The sequence below is a fragment of the Camellia sinensis genome, chromosome 7, assembly GCF_055761805.1.
Source record: "Camellia sinensis isolate YWXY chromosome 7, ASM5576180v1, whole genome shotgun sequence".
Taxonomy (NCBI): Eukaryota; Viridiplantae; Streptophyta; class Magnoliopsida; order Ericales; family Theaceae; genus Camellia; species Camellia sinensis.
The window spans coordinates 68,146,479-68,168,745 of record NC_138967.1 but is presented as its reverse complement, the minus strand read 5'-3'; the positions used below and the strand labels follow the sequence as shown (position 1 = coordinate 68,168,745).

Sequence of the window (22,267 nt, the reverse complement as noted above, 5' to 3'; positions counted from 1 at the left end):
GTCACCTTGATGAACAGGGACACAATAAATAATAGCTGCAACAATATATATGTTTCAGAAGCAGACAAAAGTCTGAATGGTTCTCAAAAGCAGCTGCTTTTAAGTCCAAATGTAATTTTCGACAGATTAAAATAAGATGTTCAACAAATAGTCTATATCACACATTTTTCAGGTTTTTTAAGCACCCTCAAAAACTGTCCCCTAGAAAGCACAAATCAAGGAGAAGAGTTGAAAAAGCAATCAACTGACTCTTCTATTTAGTACAACTAACATGGAAAACACAAAATTAATTCCTTGTATCTTCATGCTGACACTTGAGAATTTCCTGCATTCATCTTTGATTTGGATTGGTCCTTGAAACCTAACATCTTGTTTAAGGAATTGATGTATGCTCGGACACTCGAGACAACAACATCCATTCCTGCTCCAGTTCCACTGTCGCCAAAAGAAAGAGAATAAATCATATGATTCAAAGTAGCAAAATTCTATACCGCATCCACCCCCCAGTTATGACGTTTGTGTCTTTGGTATTGTGTTGTTAATTATGACTCATTCTAATATTGGTTATGACATTATTTTGGTTATGATCCAAGTGTTCTTTGTTATATCTTATGTGTTGTTTAGTTATAACTCATTTTTTTCTAGTTATGACTCCCATAATATTGAGTTATGCCATTTGTGATAATCAAACTCATAAATGGCATACTTTCATACCCTTCAAAGTATATCTATATGTAAGTATTGTGAACTACATGATGTAATACCCATTTTTCTATAAATAACATTTTTTTTTTGATAAATCATTTTTCTATAAATAACATATTTTAAAAGTATATAGTTTTTCTTTTTCTTTGGTAAAGAAGAGAAGGAAAGGGAATAGGGTAAGGAATCCTACATTCGCAACGTTAAGACTAAAACGTAGGCTTCACACCAAGTAAGGGAACACCTCAACCATGAGGCTAACTCCTTGGTCTTAAAAAGTAAACTGTTACATGTTTAAGTGAGTTTTAGAAATGTCAATGACGAAATTATTTCAAGGCAGCAGATTGTGAGATTCCTGTTAATTTTAATAATTAATTTTGGCATTTTTATTTTGCATCTATTTAACTGTCCACATATTGCATATTCTAATGGCTTAAATATTTTGTGTGGAATTGAACTCTTATGCACACACACAACTGGTCACTTTATTTGATAAAATTAAAATTTGACTTCATAAGAAAACAATTCATTAGCATGTTGGCAATTGTCGTATCGTAAAGAAAACAGGAGCAGTGTGTGCACATGTGTGATTTTCACAGGTGATGGTGTGCTTTGAGTGTGTGCCAAACATGGCACCGTGTATGTGCTTCTGGTATGAGTATCTTGTGGATGGTGTGTCATGGGAGAGTAAGGTAAGAGAGAAAGGGTGAGGTCGGTGCTGGTTTGTGTGTTTCGAGTGATGAATGTATGGCAGATGTGGGTGGCTGAGCAGTAATATATAATTAACGTGGTGTGCGCCGTGTGATGGGGGGTTGGTAGCCATGGTTTGTTTGTGCTAGGGTGTGATATGTATAGCTATAAATATATATGAGGGTGAAACTGTAAACCAGCTTGGGCGAATTCAGTTGTGTGTGTGTGGCTTTGGAGCGGTCTGGGTGAACATGTGGCTAGTGGCTATGAAGCACAGACCCACATACAAGACAGGAATACAGTATTATACAAATATGGTGATATGACAAAACCTACAAAAGTAGAATAAGGGTACAACTAGAATACGTTTGTAAAAATATTTTTATGTTCTTTATGATTCAGATATTAGTTTAAGATTAGTAGCAAATTTACTTTTTAAATTTTCAACAGGTCCCTTAAAAATTTCATTTCAATGTCTAACTGTTTATATTGCTCCATGTGTGTGTGTTTTCCCTTTCAAAGTTAAAAGCATTACATGAAAATTGTTGTATATTTACTTCTTTATTCGTTAAATATATATATATATATATATTCATATATCCTGACTTTCTATAAAATATAGATACTGATATGGGACACATATATGACACATTAACGATATGTCAAGTTGATGAATGCTAAAAATGTAGGGTACTACTTTTATTATTCTTGAAACTTCATTTAAAACTCCCAGATTTTAAAACCCAAAGATTTTTTACCATGACAAAACATCTAATTTTCTATGTATATACATATAAATATCTATACACATGTGCTACGAAGCACAGACACTTCTAACAAGATGAGTGTCCATGTTTAACACCAACACTAATTGGACACTTCTCAACATTTGTCGGACACACATCCAAATGTGTCATTAAATTTTTTTTTAGATCTAGACATGCTTCGGATGCTACATGTCTATCACTTACATGAAATACATTATAAGTTTGAATAAAATAACTTAGATGATAAAATGTTAAAAGAAATATATAATAGATTTATGCCTATTAAATCCTCCTTTAAACTTTAAGAATTAGTATTAATGTTATACTTTTTTTATTATTTTGAATGCAATAATAATCATATATATTACAATTAATATATATATATATATATAATCATATATTTTGTGTGTCTCTCAAGTGTCGTGTCCTATGTTTTTTGAAAATTGACATGTCAGCATGTCTGTGCCCGTGCTTCTTAGCATGTGTGTAATTCAAGCAAAGGGAATTTGGAGGGAAAACAAAGAGAAACCAGTTTAGAAGAAAAGAAGATTCAAGCGCTTGTCACACCTAAATGTACGATGGACAGTTTCTCCAGTAGCAGTAGTTGATGTGTGGTTGTTCTCCCCACGAATTAAAACTCTGGTAGTAGCTATGGCATCAATGCCTTCCGTTACAGAATTCATGGAGTACTCAAGAAGTGTTACAGGTTCCTGCATACATGGAAAAAGAGGAGTCATTACAAATAGTTTCCCATGCTGAATGAATCATTCGGTATGACCACAGTTAAAATGGATGTCCAAAGTTGAGATAAATGTCTAACAACAAAAGAAGAGATACACAACTCAAAGAGCAAGCATTGAGTTTCATGCTGTGTATAGTTTAAATGTCACTGCTGGTATATCTTGATGGAAAAGGGCTTCTCATAACAAAGCCCATATTGTGAGATCATCTCATTTCAAAATAGAGAACATTAAAAAGACTGATAATACCCCAAAGCTTCCATTAAAATCTATAATTGAAAAAGGGTATCATTCATATTTTACAGTAAAAGTAGTTTTAAAACAAGTTTATGATAAATATCACATAGTGAGTCCTTTCTTCACTTTACCTAGACTACACTCTTCGTCAAGAAATTTATATTAAATTCTCCGAGCATATACCATAGTTTTTTATGATAATTCTACTCTAAAAAAAAAAATAATTACGAACTTATTTAGCAGGCCAAACGGATACAAAGGATCAAGGCTACAAAACTGGCTACATTGACAATAGCAGACTAGAAGTTCTCTTGTTTTGCATACATATGATTCAGCTTAATCATTAGTAAGTTATTTGTTGATTAGGATAATGACTCTGCGATATGCTAATTGAAGATTCAAATGAACAGTAGATATATATTTAAATTCCCATGTCTAAGAACAAAAAAGAGAAAGGAAAAAACAAACTAGAAAAGAAACACAGCTTTCTATCAAAAAATGGTATCTATCCACTATTTTTATATTATTATGCCTCTGAAGGATATTGTAATCACCTGATAATCAGCAGTTCAATGAAAAAAATTTGGCCAAACAAGAAACTTGTTAATTTTTTTAGTACATTCTAAAATGCATTGCTTCTTTTGACTGCATTGTGATTAAGTGAATGTAATTCTACTTAAATCATTTCATCATACATGAACATATAATATGTTTCCATCCCTTCTTACTCAGCTTGAATGGACCATAAGGTCTACTAAAAATAATTTCCCCTATGAAGTTCTGTTACATGTTTCCTTAAATGTGAATTGAAGTTGCATGAAGTGCATAGCTTAATGCCCCTTTCTTAAGGACATATTGGTTGGTTTCACCACAAACATATCACTTCTTTGTCCAACTCTAGAACTAGACCATGATGCAAAACCTTTGTCATCCCAATCTAATCAAGGGCTGACAGTTTTTAGCTTGGTATAAGAATATGAAAGACTTTGTTGGAGATAATATTGTATTGTCAAAGATATCAGAATATATGGAGACCCCATGATTTGTTCCCATTCTATATATATGGTGTATCATGTAAACAAGAGTATAAAGTTGAGTGAATGAAAGATGTAGCCCCCTAGGGCTTTGTGTGTGTGTGGATTTAGGCCAATATTGGCCGAACCATGTTAAGCCTTCGTGTTATTTCTTTTCATTTTCCTGTCTCTATTTTCTCTCCATATTCAATTTTATTGCCTTATTACAAAATTAAACTTAGTATCAGAGTCAACCAAACCCTAGGCTTGTTTTTCTCTGGAGTGCTTTCTTACTCCACCTTTTTTTGTTATCAAAGTGTTTTTCTCTCTTCCTTAAGTTGACTAATAGTTTGTTGAAGTGGTAAGCAAACTTTGTGTTTTTTACTTATTTCGAGGCTACCAGTGTGTTTGATAGCATTGTTATGTGATATACTGAGTTTTTCGGCTACTTCTCTACCCTTTTAGAATCCTTGTGCTGACGTGGTAAGCACATATTTGGTTCCTTTTTGTTTTTGGGCCACCGGTGTGTTTGGTAGCATTCTTTGCGGGATGCCGTTTTTTCGGCCTTTCTGTTTGTGGTGATTTGTCATTGCTTCGGTCTTGTTGCTTTCTCTCTCTCAGTTGGTTTCTCTTGTTGCCATCGTAACTGATTCCATGCACGTTTCTTTGTTGCAAGATGCTGATTTCTTACCTATGTTCTTTGAAGTTGTCATTGAAGAGAGTGATTACAATTGTTGTTTTCTTTCGACAACTTCATTATAGTTGTTTGTAATGATCATCATATTTTCGAGTTCAAGTTGGACACTTCACTTTAAGCATTCCGTATTCCAACTTGAGAGAGAGTGTTGGAGATAATATTATATTGTTAAAGATATTAGAAGATATCAGAATATATTATCTCCAACAGACTTGTGAAATGTAAATATTGATATATCATGATATGAAATCAAACTAAAATTAACTCATTAAAGAAGTATCACCTAATGAAAAAATGGGAGGAACAAAAGACTAATGAATTGAGCATGCAAACCAATGACTAATAATAGTGTAATGAAGGAAGGCATTGTTCTCATTAAGGGTAATGCAAAGGAAGAGGAAGGCTAAAATCATTGTGGGTTAAGAAAGTAAAGGAAGACATGATAGTGTGTTGTTTGGTTGAAGTTATGAACTATTGAGCCGAATGGCAAAACAAGATTCATCTGGCTGATTTCAAATTATCGGTATGAGGCTTTGTTGAGTAATAATTCAAACTAAAATTGCGTGTATGCTCTTTTTCATTCCTAAACTAACTGTTTTGTAGACTTTGGTTCTAGTTTTTGATAAATAAGTCATTTGGTTCTGGTTTTGGAAAAATAAGTCCTCAACACCATAAATTTTGATTGTTGATAACGAATAGTTAAATCATTATCAACAATAGCCATTGGTAACTGGCTTGTTCATTGATAGTAATTTTGGAGTTGAGTTATTTTTTTAATGAGAAATTGAATAATAGTGTGATTTATATGCTTTAGTGAAACCAGAAGACCAGATAGTTGATGTATTAACTGAAAGTCCGGGTGGCAAGGTGTTTCATCATATTATGTGCAAGTTGAGCATGAGAGATATCTATGCACTAACTTGATGGGGAGTATTAAGTTGTGTTGAGGGAATTTTTTATATTTTTAATTTATCTACCTTTTAATACAAATGTATTGAGGTAAGAGAGGAAAACCCTAATTTTTAGAGTGCCTCTCTTTTCTTGCAGATTATTTCTCTCGCTCGTCTCTCTTTCTTTTCTTCTTCATACAATTCTAACTATTATCAAGCCTCATAGGATATAGTGGGAGAAGAAAATACAAGTTTCTGCGGCAAACCTTCACAATGAGATCAACCGCTTTGTATGCTGAATCAACTGGACCTGTTCCATTCGCACATGCAATATGCTCTTCCCCCTCAACATCAATGAGTCTAACAGTTGCCATAGGGAGACCAAGAGTTCCACATGTAACCTATTTGGCAAGTATTCAAATTAATTGTTAAGAGTCACAACTTAATTGAATAATGAACAACTACGTTGAAACTTAAAAGTAGAGTCTATACGTACTTGAACATCTCCAAGCTTCCAAACAACTTGTGGCTGGAAAACTACATCTGACACCAGTGCTATCAGATCATCATCAGTAGTAATCTGGACCACAACAAAAAACATAAACAGAACCAAAAATTTAATAACAATAATAATAATAATAATAATAATAAGAGACCTGAGTAAAGTGAGGGCTGAGGGAGTGGTTTAGGTTATTTATTTTATGCAACAAATCCAAAAGTTTTAGGTTATTACACCTTTAGCTAGTGAATACTGATTTACATTGACACAAAAGGCGACATGACAAAGACCATGCAACTTAATAAGGGAATTCATGCAACCTTGCGAGCACCCTCTTTACTGATTCTTAAATTGAGGCTAAGAAAACTGAGTATATCATTCCATTTCCAACATAAACAAAAGCACCCAAAATGATTGGCAAAGAATTTACTGCACTTTCACAAGAAGTAGAACCACAATACATACTTCTTGTGAAGGTGCAGTAAATTCTTTGCCAATCATTTTGGGTGCTTTTGTTTATGTTGGAAATGGAATGATATACTCAGTTTTCTTAGCCTCAATTTAACCAGATGTCCATGTATTGTGGTTTGACATTGTGGTTTGACGGCTAGAAGAACAATTTTGCCAATATTTGCTTTGGTTTTCTTCCATCATCTACTCAAGAAACTTGAAATTAGTTATGAAATCAAAGAGAGATAGCATCCTTATTTCTATGTTCCCCGCTTATCAGGAAAAATCATGGTATGAATTGAAAAAACAGAAGAGTTTTGTGGGTAATTCTATTCGAACACTGTGGGAAATCTTAGTACACACCATTTGTCTCGTTCAAATATAAACTTCGAACAAAAATCAAATGTTCAGACATAAATTTCCAAACAAAAATGAATTGTTCAGTACATTCTGTTCCATAGTTTATAGCCAAACAACTGTTTTTTGTTCGGAAGTTTATATCCAAACAATATAAATTGTATGTACTGAGATTTTTTGTGTTGTTAATAGAATTTCCCCAGTTTTGCATCCAGTCAGAGACTTTAATTAATTCAGTAATGCCCTTTTTTTTGGCACTTAGTTTTTCAAGAATATCAGCTTCAACATTTTAAAGTATAAATTAATCCCCTCTACCTTTTTCGTTTCAGCTACAGCTTTGAAACGCCAGAAAAGATCATCAAATTCCTTACCATCAACATTGTAACCAAGCTGAAAAGCCAGTAAATCAGGACTATTATTGCATGACATCAGGAAGTAAAATTTAAACAATTCTCAACAAAAAAAAAAAGAAAAAGAAAAAATTGCACTCTACCTCTGAAAGTCGAGATTTCAAAGCATGACGTCCACTATACCCAAAAAAATTTCACAAAAAATGTTATAATGTCACTCAAGAAAACTTTAACACTCCGTTTGGATCGAGAGATGAGAAAAGAAATGAAATTGTTGTAGTTCCTCACTTAGGTGAGAAAAGAAAAGAAATGATTGCGATTTCTGACCTTCTTGTTTAGATGAAGAATGATCAAAAGAGGATGTCTTTTAATTTTTTTTTTTTTTTTTGGTATAGAGTAATTTTGGTTTGTCACGAAATCTCACCACTTTTGGAGAAAAACAAAACTTAAGTTATGAGGGGGTTGTCTTTATCACCATTTCTCTTTCTTTCTCACCATTTCTCACTATATTGATCATCCAAACAAGTGACGAGAAACCTCATTCTCTCCTCTTTTCTTCTCTCACCAAACCTTTCCATTCAAACAGAGTGTTATTGAAATGATCTACAAAGGGAGAAAGAGAGGATTCGATCCACCAACATCCATCATAGTAAGACCATATGAATATTTAATACTCTCTTAGATATAAATAGATCAGACAGAATATTCACCATCATTGCATCTAGCACTTTGACAAGCACAACACAGTGACAAAAAAAAATTAAGGTTAAAAGAAGGGGGGGGGAAAAAAAAAAAAAGATGATGCCATACTGATAGCGCTAATTGCGAGGCTCAAGACTGCAGCACCATTTATAACCCTTAAAAGGGAGCAGCCAAATCCCTACCAAAGCAATTTAGGTGCAGGCACACACGAGAGAGAGAGAGAGAGAGTGTGTGTGCAATGGACCAGCCTAGGACACTTAATAAAGTTCATGTACACAAGTGTTATATTGCATTTTTTATTTATTATCATTGAATGATATATTCTTATATATGACATATAATAAATATATAAAATTATATTTTGTGCATATCCCCCACATGTCGTGTCCTGCATTTTTTGAAAATTGCCGTATCAACATGTTCGTGTCGTGTCGCGTGTCCGTGTCCATACTTCTTTGGTCACACCTTTTCTTGTATGCTCATTTCTTTGCCATACTAAATGGCAGAGCACAGTACAAAAGTGGTTAGGGTTTTTGAAAAATTCTATGAATATTCACAGAGACTCACAACTCCAAGGTGTTAACCGAGTGGCAAGTTGAACCATGATAAGTGCCTCAAGAAGCACAGGTCATGAGTTTAAATCCCGTGAAGCCCTTGATACCCTTTTGGGGACCACCCCAGGACCTGTGCCCGGTAATTGCCCATTATGTGTGGAATGGGAGAGTAGTCATGACAAAGCCCCCGATTCCTCATTACCAAAATATACACACAACTCTCCTCTTTTAGGTAACACTTTTAAATAGCATACTTACCTAACATACTGGTATCAGAGCAGTTTGATTGCAGATATGCTACTTTGATCGTGGATCCGCCATCTCTTAGCTAATTGACCGGCATCAAGATGGTGTTAGATATATATATTCACACACCTCCCATCTTTTAGGCAACTCTTTTAAACAGCTTGACAAACAAAATGGTAGCAGAGCAATTTGATTGCCATACAGTACCTTGATTGTGGATCAGCCGGCTGTTAGCCGATTGGGCCGCATCAAGATGGTACTAGAGTTTTTCCCAAGAATACATCTTTCAAGATCGAGGCCAATCACATCGCTCATTATTTCGAGATGGAGGCCAATCACATCGCTCATCGTTAAAGCACATAAATCAAAAACTCCAGTAACTGGATTGAGTTTGTAATTTTTTAATGAGAAAACTACAAATATCCAAGTACAGCTGCAATCACTATGTTATATATAGGTTTTGGAAAGTTATCTAAACTTCTCTTTTAGTAAGTCTTTCAATAATGTTTTCATTTATGGTTTGTTTGGGATCAACCAATATATATTGCTTGGGATTCAGTCAGTCCAACTTCAACAAATCTTTTGTTTATTACTACTATGAATATTCACCGAGCCCTTGGAAACAAAGCTTGGACAGGTTGATCCATTCCTTATTTAGACATGTTGATTCATCTCACTACCCTTGATTGAAGATTCTCAAATTATCCTTTCTGATCAATGCTAGAAATTTAGCAGAAATTGGCTTTCTCTAAAGCAGCCAGCAGGTTTTATTTGTGTCACAATGCTTTGATCACAAATTGTCTGCCTGTTAGCCACTCAGATTACATAACTTTGGTTTTGTCAAGGTCTCACTGAAAAAGTGTTTTGTTGCTCATGTATATCTTCAAATACAATTTGACCTCAGATACAAACACTCAATCCCATTTTCTGGAGATCTAGTCTACAGTACATCTACTACAATAGTGCAAGATGCAGGATGATATCTTAGCACGTGCAAACATGCATTTTCTATGCTCGTCTGAAGGAGGAAAACATCAAGAAGATACATTTAATATATTGGTAGTAAGAAGTAAAAAGAACTGAACAAAACAAACAAAAACAAGTTGAAAGGCCCAAAAAAGGAAAAGAAAAAGGAAACAGAAATCTGCCAAGTAGAAATTTGGTATAGCATACCTGAGTTTTCCAAGGACAATACCAGACTCATTAGCCCGGTGAAGCCCAATATCTTCAGGAGATATAATCTCATATGTATTTTTATGTTTAAGCATTCCATCCTACAAAACATATAGTATAAGTCAATTTTGAAAGTCTAAATCAATTTTAGAGATGAGAACAAACATGGGCTTTTGAAAAAGTACGAAGACATTTTCCTTTTATAAATCTGAACTCAAAAAGAAACAAAAGCTATATACAGAAACCTAAAGTTGAAAGTAAGAAAAAGATCATAAAAGTAAAGATTAAAGAAAACAAATGCACGAGTGTTTCCCAAAGATGCGTGTTGTTGTTTGTGTTGCATTGTTTTTCTTTATGTTTTACTTTTTTGGCTTGGAGAAGACATTTTTGGTTTTCCTTCCGTTTTTCCATCTCCTCAAAGATATACCTAATGTATCTTGGTCAAAATAATTAATATAATGTAAAATGGAAGTGTCACGATTCACAACAATTGAGATTTATGGGACAGAGAAAGAGGGAAAACAGAATCAAAAGGCATGATGATTACTGCAAAATAAAGAAAGACGTAAACTAAAGATCGAAGGAGATTGTGAACTGCAATAATTGTCTACCAGGATTTCTAATGCCAGGAACCCTTGATTAGTAAGGTGGTAATGCCATAAGCAACTTCCAGTAGTAATTTCTTTTGGCAAACTTCTCCAACCTTTTGGGGGCACCAAACGGGTATATGTTACCACCCCTGACTACTGATTGATGGCATCTGTGAGCATATAATATTACACAATGCCCCCATATTGAATGTCACTAACCATCACAAGTTCTCTAGAAATATTATCCACTCAATCCACTGAAACCACCATCAGGTCACTATAAGACGAGATTTCTGAAAGCAGATCCTGGATCTTTGTCAGCAAGTCACCACTGTGGCCACAAATGAACTAGGTTTCCACGAGCAGCATAAAATTGATCCATCCATGGGATTCAGGCTTCTTTATAAATAAACAACTGATCCTGAGCCTAGATTCCATGATTGTCAACAAATGAATTTGCTTAAACAGGCCATAGCTTGACCCATCCAGCTTGAATTGCCATCCAATCACAATGCTATAAATTTATTGAACTTTTTATGGTCAATTATAACATATACAAACTTACAGTACAGCTTTTGACAGAGCAAACTCATTAGAATATAACGAAAGTAGAATGTCTTACATTGCAGAAAAAGAAGAGGGAAGAGCCAAAGCTCTTCCAAATCAACACTATTATCAACCTATCTACAAGTGTCCTCAGTTTTTTTCCTAAGAGGCCAAAATTATAGGCCTTACAAAACCCCAGTAACAAGTTATTACTGTATAAAATTATCTTCAACAGAAATAGTAAATGGAATAAATATCAATGTAACTAAATTATATGTGTATACAATATAAAACCACGTAGACCAATATAACTAATTGATCTCTTCTTTCTTGCTAGAGAGGCAAAACTGGCGTCGTCTCATTCATGATCCAACCAAAAACAAAAACGAAACTGAGACCTCGTTTGGGAATAGGCTATTTTAGTAATTTTTTGGCTTTTTGACTAAAATATGAGGTAAAAAAAACTAGTATGTTTGGGGTGGCTTTTTGGTTTTTTACAAAAAGATGTGCAAAAAGTAGAGAGAAAAAAGAATCTTTGACTTTTTGGTATAGATTATAGGCTTTTTGACTTTTTGGCTAAAATGTTAACTTACCAAACGAGGCCTGAATTGCAATGAGTCATAGTGAATCACAATAAATATCAATGAATTGCATATCAAATCAAACGATTCACTCAATTTTCAATTCAATAGCACAATTTGAATTGTTTTAGTTGAAGCTTGTATAGAATCCTTTGTAGCGCGAGTTGTTCTTTGTGGAATCATGAAAAAGGAGGTCTAGCCCAGGTGGATCACGAGTTGGCCCTTCTTATGCAGTGAGGTATTGAGTTTAACCTTGAACCAAGAAAAAAGAAGTCAAATAAATTGGCCCGTTGAGCTGGTAAGCTGGTTTCGAACTTCTTCGAACTAACTCCTTCGTTGAGCTCGCAATAAATCACAATGAATTGCATATCAAATCAAATGATTCACTCAATTTTCGATTCAACAGCACAATTTGAATTGTTTTGGTTGAAACTTGTATAGAATCCTTTGTAGTGCGAGCTATTCTTTGTGGAATCAGGAAAAAGGTGGTCTAGCCCAGGGTGGGTCACAAGTTGGCCCTTCTTATGCAGTGAGGGATTGAGTTCAACCTTGAACCAAGAAAAAGGAAGTCAAGTAAATTGGCCTATTGAGCTAGTAAGCTGGTTTCGGATTTCTTCGAACTAACTCCTTCGTTGAGCTAAAGTTTCTCAAGTGCGTAGCGAGACAAGGGGGGATCAACACTTGTGCTTGTATTTTGAGCTTCGGTTTTTTCTGGCACAACCCAAATTCAGTACACAAGTTTTGTTATCCTTTGAATTGGGGTTCATCAAAATTTTGTGAGCCGAAAAATTGTTGGGTGAGCTCAAAGAGTGAGTTGTCATGCTACCGAGTTGTGAGCTTAAGTCTTTCGAGTTGCATGTAGTTGTTGTGAGCCCGAAAGTTGGTTGATTTCAAGCTGTCAAGTTGTGAGATGAAGTCTTTCGAGCTACAGTTAGCAATACTTTCACGAATTTGATTATAGGCGAGCTCTGGTCTCTTATCTACACTTGGGCTATCTTGAAACTTCTTTGTTGATCTTTTCGGAGGATCAAGTAAAGGGTTGGGGGTGGTTGCACAAGTTCAAAACTTGGTCTTTGATTTTTCGTGAATTGAAGAGAATCTCTGAGCTGAAGGTGTACCGAGCCATGAGTGACGCAAGTTGCAAAAATTCACCATTTGTCAAAATATTCTAAGAGTTTTGTCAAAATGCACTTGAAATTTTGGGCTTCGATTTTTATAAGTTAAAACAAACATGTGAGCTAAAGGTATCGCGAGCCAAGAGTGTCGCAAGCTGGGATGATTGCGGCTTTCGTCATCAAGCTATAACTCCTTCGTTGAGCTAATTTCTTTTGGTGAGTTTCTACATTTCAAACTTTTTTGTTATTGCTCCATACTTTTACTGTTTCATAATTTAATGCTCAGTTGGGCACAACGTGTTTGCTTCTTGCTTGAGCCAGAGATTTATCCATAAAGGTGTAGCGAGCTAGCGGGGATCATTTGTTGTTGGCTGTATTTCAAAACCCTTTCAGTGAGTTTCTTTTGATTGAACAAGCTCTTGCCTCCCTTGAATTGCAACACCCTCTATTTGTTTGGAAGTAAATTGTGTAGGTAGGCATTGCAGTTGCCTTCAAGTCTAGAGCTTCATACTTGTAAGCTTAGTTGGGTTGGACAGTGAGTAACCCTTAGATAACTTCTTTTCGTTTGAAGTTTCCATGTCTTTGTCTACATTCCTTTGGCAGAGTCAAGTATTGACTTGGAATTTTGAATGCCTGATGTAGGTAGATTTGTAAAACACTTGGAGATGGCAAAAGTGAAAATGGGTGCTAACTTGGCCCCAACAAATGTACCTAGTGATTCACAAGTGACGCCCGCAGGTGCTTCAAAAAGGAGCAGATCAAATGGAAAGTGTCATTACAAAGCCAAAAAGGACGAAATGAAGCCTCTTGATGTGCCGGGGTTGGGGTTGGGGTTGGGCACCTTTCTTTGGCCATTATGATAAATTTTGGAGAAAAATTAGATCTATTTGATGAGGCTGCAAAGAGTTCAACGGAAGTTTTGTTGGGCGGTGTTAAGTCGGACGAGGGAATGGAAGCCCCTACTCAACCAGGCTCTATTGTGCCCATTTATTTGGAGTTGGGGAGCTAACCGTTTTATGTTCCTTCTTTCAAATACTACATCGGTGTGAAGGATGATTTCCATATTTGAACTAAAGTTGCATTTCGTCATCTCCCTTATCACAAGCTTTTAGAATCCGCAATTATTGCTTTTGTCATTTTGGGGTGGTCACAAGTCACTGTTTAGGTGAGTGCCCGACTGGTTTAGACTTTATGCTTTCTAGGTAGAGCTTGAGTTCCCACACTTTTGTAGCTCCATGGGGGGAGGTGGGCCAACTTTGGAGGATGTCACCGTCTTGACTGGTTTGAAACATATTGGGAAGGCTAACCCTACTTATTACCACTTTTGTAGCTCCATGGGGGGAGGCGAGCCAACTTTGGAGGATGTCACCGTCTTGACTGGTTTGAAACATATTAGGTAGGCTAACCCTACTTATTACTAGCTATCGAGTAGGCAACTGGCCATTGTGACAGAATTGGAGGCCTCAACTAATGAGGCAGGGAGGATATTGACTATTTATAGGAACGAAGTCCATGTTAGGACTCAATGGTGCGACTTCAAGAAGAATTGCTTTGGTGGTTGGTTGCGGTATTAGTACCATGATTTGAGCAAAAAAGAACGATAAACCTTCGACGCATGGAGTGACAAGGCCTAGCATGAAGGGTGGAAAATGGGGAAGTCCTTGGCATTTGGTTTACGTGTGTTCTGGGTGGTCGGCATTAGGATGGTAGTAATTATGAGTTGTTTCCTATTGATGCCATTCTTGCAAGTGGGCGTCCGGTTTCATTGGTGCCCTTGTTCCTTGGAAGCTTGGATAGGAAGTTGGATATGTATCAAGAGGCCACTTGCCGCTCAAAAGGAAGATATGATGTTGTGAACTTCATATTCACAACATTTCTTCTAGTGTTTTTCTATGAGTGATTTCCTTACGTAGCCCCCAAGTCGAAGTCATTTTCCTATGATACGGGAGGGATTGAACCCCGTTGTGCTTGTTGGCCCGACGTGGACGTCCAAGGGGAATTGATAGACATTTTTTATTGCGAGGATGAATTTGTGTTTCGTCCTTATGTCGCATCAATTTTTGGGGTTTTCTTATTTGATGGGTATCGTGCAAAGGATTACGTGGTTGAGATTGGATCGGGGGTGTCTTCTTTGGTAAATGTTGATCCTCTGGCCCTTTTTAACGTCATCCACAAGAAAAAATAGTTTCATAAAATAGAAAGGCTAAATAATTAAGAGGACAAGATATTGGAAAGTAGCTGCTCTTAAAAAACAAAGACAAGAAGTAGAGAACCATCAACTAATGAGATGATGAATAAAAGAAAAACATGGCCATATAGGTCAAGAACGTAGAAGTTAAGGATACCTAGCTGAGTAAATGAAACAAATCATTAAATCATTTTTAGTACAACACCAACCTGATGGATACCACTTTCATGAGCAAAAGCATTAGCCCCAACAATGGCCTTGTGTGGTTGCACATGCAGTCCACTGTACTCTTCTACCTAGATAAATTATCCATTAATTAATAATCACAATACAAACAATTTAATTAAGGGAAATACTGATATTAAAAGTTGCAAAAGCAGTCCTAGAAACATAACCATCTTGCTTGACATAACAATTTGTTGTGTATTGATCCCGGTATAAAGGCTTCCTAACACTTGTTCTCCACGGCATTTAAGGGCCATGGCAACCTACATTGGAAAGAAAAGCAAGCAGCACATTAGATCGATATAGAAATTTCAAGGTGAAAAGAATCCTTAAAAAAATCTAAGAAAATTAAGTTGAGTAACATCCTTAAAGGAAAACTTGTTAAATTGAATACATGATTTATATTCGCTAAAATGGTTATAATGGCACCCAATATCAGAAATAATAACATTCATAATGTAGAAAATTTTCAATTTATGTATTATTTGCATTTTCTTAATGAGAAGTACAAGACAGAAAGCAAAAATATACATTACAAGTATGAGAGGGAAAATAGAATATACAGCTTCACCACTTATCCATCAACCAGACTGGCATGTCCATCAAAGGGCTTAACAAGATGTAATCCTACTTTTGTAGATGTAACCCAAAAATTTTAATGTTTTTGATATTTCATGGGTGTTTCAATTGCAATAAAGTATCCATGTTGAAGATGCTATCCTACATAACTTTTTGAGGCATAGAAATAATTGTGGAAGATTCCATGATTCATTTATATCTTTGTTTGAAAATTTGGGCAGTATGAGGATGAAAAACATAGACACATACTATAACTGACACATGCCTAAGCCTAAAAGGATACATGACCAGTGACCTTGAAAAATGGAAGCACGACAAGTGACACAAATAACAAATCTTATCCCACAAGACTCCTATATCCTCAAACTTATCCTCAAAATTCTTGCATTTCCTTCCAACCAAATGACCCAAAGCACGGCAAGTAACACAATTCCGAAGTTCTCAAGCTTTCCTGTTGAAGCCAAAACCTCTATTGTCAAGAAAGAACATCCAAACACATCAAGCTGGAACTACACATTCAACCTCCACCAACTAAAACAATCTATTCCATAATGTCATAGCCATGGGCCAATGCAAAAATAAATTATGAATACTTTCCTCAATCCTCTTACACAATACAATATAGTGGAAGTACATAACATTAGTCACTGACAAAGTTTTTAAAGGTTAATGTACAAAGTGAGGCATTTTACCCCTCAACACCGAGGTGTTGAAGCCTTTTGAGTTTTGAATTTTTATATTTTAATAAAATATAAAATTAATTAAAATAGCATAAAAAGAGTTTAGAAAATAAGAATAGCAAAGAAAATTCATAAAAACCATTCCACGCATAGAACACAATGAAATGATAAATTCAAATATTATAAGAGTATTCTAAGCATAGAAACATAGTGAATTGTAAAAACCAGACATAGACAACAAGTAAATATTATTACAGCTGATTCCAAAATAACAATGCACACCTAATAGCAACCATAGCAAGAAAGCAAAACTAGCACAAGTTAACAATGCCTAGCTTAACTTATTATAACCTATTACAGTAGAATTGACAAAAAAAGAACAGAAAAGAAAAGATCATAAGAGAATTCAAGACCAGTGCTTTATAAATCAAAGCCTTACTCAAATCAGCAGCTCGAACCCTAGATTTGCTTCTTTTTTTTATTGGCTTCCTTCCTCATGAAAACCCTTGCTTACATGAAAACCCCTTATAAGTCTAATGTGACAGTTTATTTCCCGCTTATCTAATCCACCATTTACTAGAATTTTTAAAATTTTGTACAACCTAGCTTATGATTAGTACACCTTTCCAATCGAAAAGGAGTGAAATGCATAAAAGGCACACCTAAGATGAACACCTTACCGAAAATAGATACACATAATTGCTACCACACTTAAACTTAAACACATTTGTGCATTTTTCGTGAGCCTCGCAAGGTGCAGTTTAGAAATTCCTCAAAAAACTTTGGTCACTCATACACCAACTGAATTTAGGTTAGCAAACAAATCTTGCAAAAGGAAATTCAATAGGCAAACGAAAAGCAACCCAAAAATATTCTTGCTCCCTACTTTGTCATCAAAAACAAAAACCACAAAATGGGAAAGAAAATGGAAAAAGGAAAAGGAAAAATGAAAATAAAACATTATTATCACATACAGAATGCAATTCTATATTACCTAGAACGTGGATCGTTCCGGTACATGAAAGGGAAACGGGAACGTTGTATGCCACATGGTCTAAAATGTGATACGATAAGAATAGACTTATATATATTACACTTAAGAATTTAAGGTACTTCTAGAGTAATTTTCTTTTAACAATTAAGTATCCAATAATTTTTTTTTTTTTTTTTTTTTCACGTCGCAAATCATTTTCCCATTTGATGGGACTTAAGGCTTGATTTGGTTTGGTTTGGTTTGGTTTGGTTGGTTGGTATGTAGCAAATCATTTCTATGAAAATTATAATCCATTTTTTATATTTTTGTCTCGTTAATACTTAACTCACCTTAAATTTTAGTTCATATATTTTATATTTTATTTTTTCTCTCCTAAGGTAACATTTAAAGAAATATACTAGAAAAAACTTGTGCAAATTGTTTCGGATCACTAAGTGTACCATGTTTCGGAACGAAAGTGTACTATGTTTCGGAACGTGTGTACCAATTCGTAACTCGCTAGGGTATTAACATTTTCGGGTAACATAGATGCAGTCCATATAAAAGTGTCCATGAAACTAAGAGAGAGTCAAAATTTGCTTTCTGCACACAGTCCAAATGTCATATGCAAAACATACACACACCTCCTCTAATGAAGCATTACCGGCTCTTTCACCAATGCCATTAATTGTTACTTCCACTTGTCTTGCACCTGCGCATGCTCCCTGAATTTGTACGAGCTAAGACATGAGTACAACTTGGTATTGTGGCCCTCAAATGTGTATAAGACAAATACAATTACATACCGCTAATGTGTTGGCAGTAGAAAGCCCAAGATCATTATGGCAGTGTGTCGAAATAATAACATTTTCGATTCCAGGTGTGTTGTCTCTTATGTCAGCAATCAATTGTCCAAATTCATTAGGCATATTATAGCCAACAGTATCGGGGATATTCAGAGTTGTAGCCCCAGCTTTAATAACTTCACCCAGAATATGATAAAGAAACTCTCTATCAGATCTGTTAAGGACCAACAGTAAGATACTGTTATTTTTTTTTTTTTTTTTTTTTTTTTTGGATAAATAAAAGTAAGAGACTGTTATGTTAACAACAAGATGTTTCCAACAAAGACCAAGATCCTAGCAAGTTGTCTCTGAGTAGGAATGATGTTCACAAAATAATTAACTGCAGATAACTTAACAAGACCGTTATAAGCCTTTATAGACTATTTTCATAATTCAAAACTTTGTGAAAAGCCTACAATAAAAAATAAATAAATAAAAGCTATAGGATGTAAGATCTTTTTCTTTACTTAAGATGGACAATAACTCAGAAGATTAATTCAACCAACTTTGCCATTTAAGATTTTATTATTCTTGTACGACCCCATTTTTTCTCAATTATCAAAAAATTTCACAATCTCTAGTATATGAAACTATCTTGAGGCTCAAAAGCTACCCTTTGGGAATGCAACATTATTTAAGAGCAAGTCATTGATGTAGATCAGAGTGATTAACAAAACATAGAAATAAGAGATTGGGTCTTAGAAGAAGTGCAAATAACCCCTAGCTAGAAAATATTGGCTCACCCGTCCATACCACAAGAACCATTACATATTCATCATGCCAACTTCTCACGAAAATCACAAAGGATTAACAGCAATATAGACCTTATTTTTTCCCTTCTCTTTGCCCTCTCATCAATTATTCTTCAATCATGTCAATTTCTATTCATTATTGTCCAGCTTTTTGGGATAAATTTTTTCATAATGTTTCAGTTTTAATAGCAAATTCAAAAAAAAGAAAAGAAAAGAAAAGAAAAGAAAAATCAGAAATGCGGAGGAATGAGTTTCACGCCTTCAAGTTCTTTAAATATGAAACGAACATAATCAATAAAAGAATAGAAATCATGGAACTGTAAGTAAACAGGAAATAGATAACTAGAAACAAAGGAAAAAGCAGAAATTGGTAGTGAACAGGCACAATATGCTTATTTATTAATGAGAAGTTGATGTAAAGCCTCACTCAAGACAGTGCAATAGAAACACTTTTGGGATTCCAGTAGATGACATATTTTGATCCCTCAATATTCAATCAAGAAACATCACAAAAAGGTGGTCTTTTGCCATATTCAGTAACAACTCCAATAAAATGGGTGGCCAAGTGCACGGTCCCGCTAAGGCGGCGTCTGGGAGGGGAAGATGTATACAACTAAAATTTGGATAATGTTTTCTTCTCTTTTTATATAATTTATCCTTTACATCTATCTGCATTAGTTTGGATTGTTTTAATCTTATCAGTGTAATTATACTAATTTTATAGTGCTTCTTGTATACCCATTATAAAATTTAGGCCTTGTGTGATTAACAGAATTACTAGTGAAAGCATTAATAATTCCCATGAATTAGTGGAGGATTAGTTATCCAAATTTATTCTGAATAAATTTTGATTTTTTTTGTCTTTCATAAGTACTTGAAAATTATGATCCCAGACCCTCTTAATATTAAAACTTCATAAATTTTGTCGAATTGAATGTCCACTGCACATGTAATCCGGTTAACACAATTTGCAATAAAAAACAAGGGTATGCTATAATCCTACTAATCAAACATGCCCTTAGAAAGAAGAAAAGAAAGAAAGAAACTGACCGTCCAGCATCTTCAGGGCTAAACTCAACATCATCACATCCCAAACTTCTGGCATACTTGACCATACTGACCGCAATCTCCAAAACCTCCTCTTTACTCTTCTTGAGCTTGTTCTTCATATGAATTTCACTGGTAGCAATAAAAGTATGAATCCTGGGCCTCTTGGCGAACTTGATAGCCTCCCAAGCAGCATCAATATCATTCTTACAGCATCGAGCAAGGCCACAAATGACAGGCACAAAACCATCCTCATCGACCGAATTACCGACCACCTGAGAAATGACTCTGACGGCCTCAAGATCGTCGTTGGAGGCGGCGGGGAAGCCGGCCTCGATGATGTCAACGCCGAGCTTGGAGAGCTGGCGGGCGATGTCGAGCTTCTCCTTGCTGGTCATGGTGGCGCCGGGGGACTGTTCGCCGTCGCGGAGGGTGGTGTCGAAGATGCGGACGTAGTGGGGGTCCGGGATGCGATTGGGGATGTAGGTAGGCCGAGATCGGGGACTGGAGGAGGAGCAGAAAATGGCGGTGAATGGGGTTGATGATTTTGACGGTTTGGTGTTGGAATAGAGAAGAACGCGAGTTGGGGTGGTGGTGGTGGGTTTGATGAAGTGTGAAATGGGTGTGAAATTGGGGTTGGGGAACAGAGACGCCATTGATGGGGAGAGAGAGAGAGAGTTTTCAATGGCTCTTTGAGGTTGGAACTTAAAACCCTACAGAGATGAGGTTACGGGTTTTTAATGGAGTACTTGAGACTAGTCAAAATCCAGGATGACTTTTAATTTTTAATTTTGAAACTCATATTTTAAAAACATTAATTTACTAATTCAATATTATATTTATAATTTGAAATTTAAAATTGTTTGAAATCATATTTTTTAATATATTATAAAAAAAAATGCTTGGGAGTACTAATTAGTGCTTCCACTAATTAGGTGGCAGTGGATCCCGCCATTAATGATGTGATGTTTTGGTCTTGGAGTTGTATTTTTTTTTTTTTTTTACTTTTTTAATACATTAGTGCTATTAGTGGTGATATTTTTAGTGGGATGAATCATTATTGTATTATAAATAAGGCGCACTGGCAAAAAAATCCAATCTTGAATTTTCTATTGTTCAAAGTTTGAGGCACTAAGTTATTATGTGCCGTTTTGGGAAGAAGCCGAAAACGCAGCGTTTGGCAACAACAACAAAAACGCAGCACCATGCAAAAAGTCAAAACCCACCATTTGGGAAGACCCCAAAACGCAGCTTCTTCATTTACCAAACTACCCTCTGAAAAAATTATTATTAATTAATTCAAAATAGTGTTGACATGTCAAAGGGCAAAATTGTAAATCTAATTAAAAAGCAAGGATATTTTTGGTCATTTTAGAGTGATGTGACACTTTTACAAAATATTAAATCAAAAATCAAAAAAAATAGCTCTTTACCAACTTCCCAAATCACTTCCAAAAAAACTAAAAAACTTAGTAAAAAATCAAAAGTCAATTTTTTACCAACTTCCTAAAACACCCCAATGGCTATAAAGACAAGTTATCACAAAATGACTAAAGTACTCTCTATCACCTCCATTTCTCTCATGCTTTTATTTCTCAAACCGCATTTCACAAACCATCTCTCTCTCTCTCTTCTCAGCCCTCTCTCTCTTTCTCTTTGGCCTCCTCTCCCCGACGCCGGCATTAGTTGATGCGCCACCGTGTCACTGTCTTCGCCATGTCGCTCTTTTCAACACCAAAGTCGTCGGTTACTTTGTCGCCAATCCCGTTTGCAGAAGATTTGTAGATCTATAAACCCTAACCACCACGCCGCTATAAGTCTGTAGATCTGTTTTATTCAAGTCTCTCTCCAATACTATCATCTTTTGTTGTCGGAAATCGCTACTATATCCGTCAATATCCAAACACCTGCTCCATCCTATCGCTTAGCGATAGAGCCAATTTGTAGTCAACACCGATGATATTGGCAATGACTTCAGGGCTCAGATGATTGATATCTACCTTAGGGTTATAAAGATCGTGATCAGATGAACCAATGCTCTTGATTTGTTAGTGAACGAATTGGAGCTTGACACTTTCA

General features: G+C 35.5%; 1 protein-coding gene across 1 annotated transcript; it reads right to left on the bottom strand.

The window, feature by feature from the left end:
* Positions 1–32: 32 nt before the first annotated feature.
* LOC114312986 (2-isopropylmalate synthase A) lies at positions 33–21,086 on the bottom strand. The gene is made up of 12 exons (XM_082878107.1): positions 20,192–21,086; positions 18,351–18,564; positions 18,189–18,269; positions 15,483–15,575; positions 15,297–15,383; positions 10,068–10,168; positions 7,536–7,569; positions 7,358–7,432; positions 6,233–6,316; positions 6,003–6,137; positions 2,727–2,869; positions 33–435 (listed from the first exon to the last, which is right to left on the bottom strand). Exons 1-12 carry the CDS (start codon positions 20,842–20,844, stop codon positions 303–305), a joined length of 1,833 nt encoding a protein of 610 aa, XP_082734233.1. The 5' UTR covers positions 20,845–21,086; the 3' UTR covers positions 33–302.
* Between the last annotated feature and the right edge of the window lie 1,181 nt (positions 21,087–22,267).

Bases quoted from the DNA above. Each gene is read 5' to 3' on its own strand.
- LOC114312986 (XM_082878107.1), bottom strand. From the start codon at position 20,844: ATGGCGTCTCTGTTCCCCAACCCCAATTTCACACCCATTTCACACTTC. The intron at 18,565-20,191 runs GTCAGTTTCTTT...GGTCCTTAACAG, and splicing joins AGCCCTGAAGATGCTGGACG to ATCTGATAGAGAGTTTCTTT. The intron at 10,169-15,296 runs GTTGGTGTTGTA...TATGTTTTGTAG, and splicing joins ATGAAAGTGGTATCCATCAG to GATGGAATGCTTAAACATAA.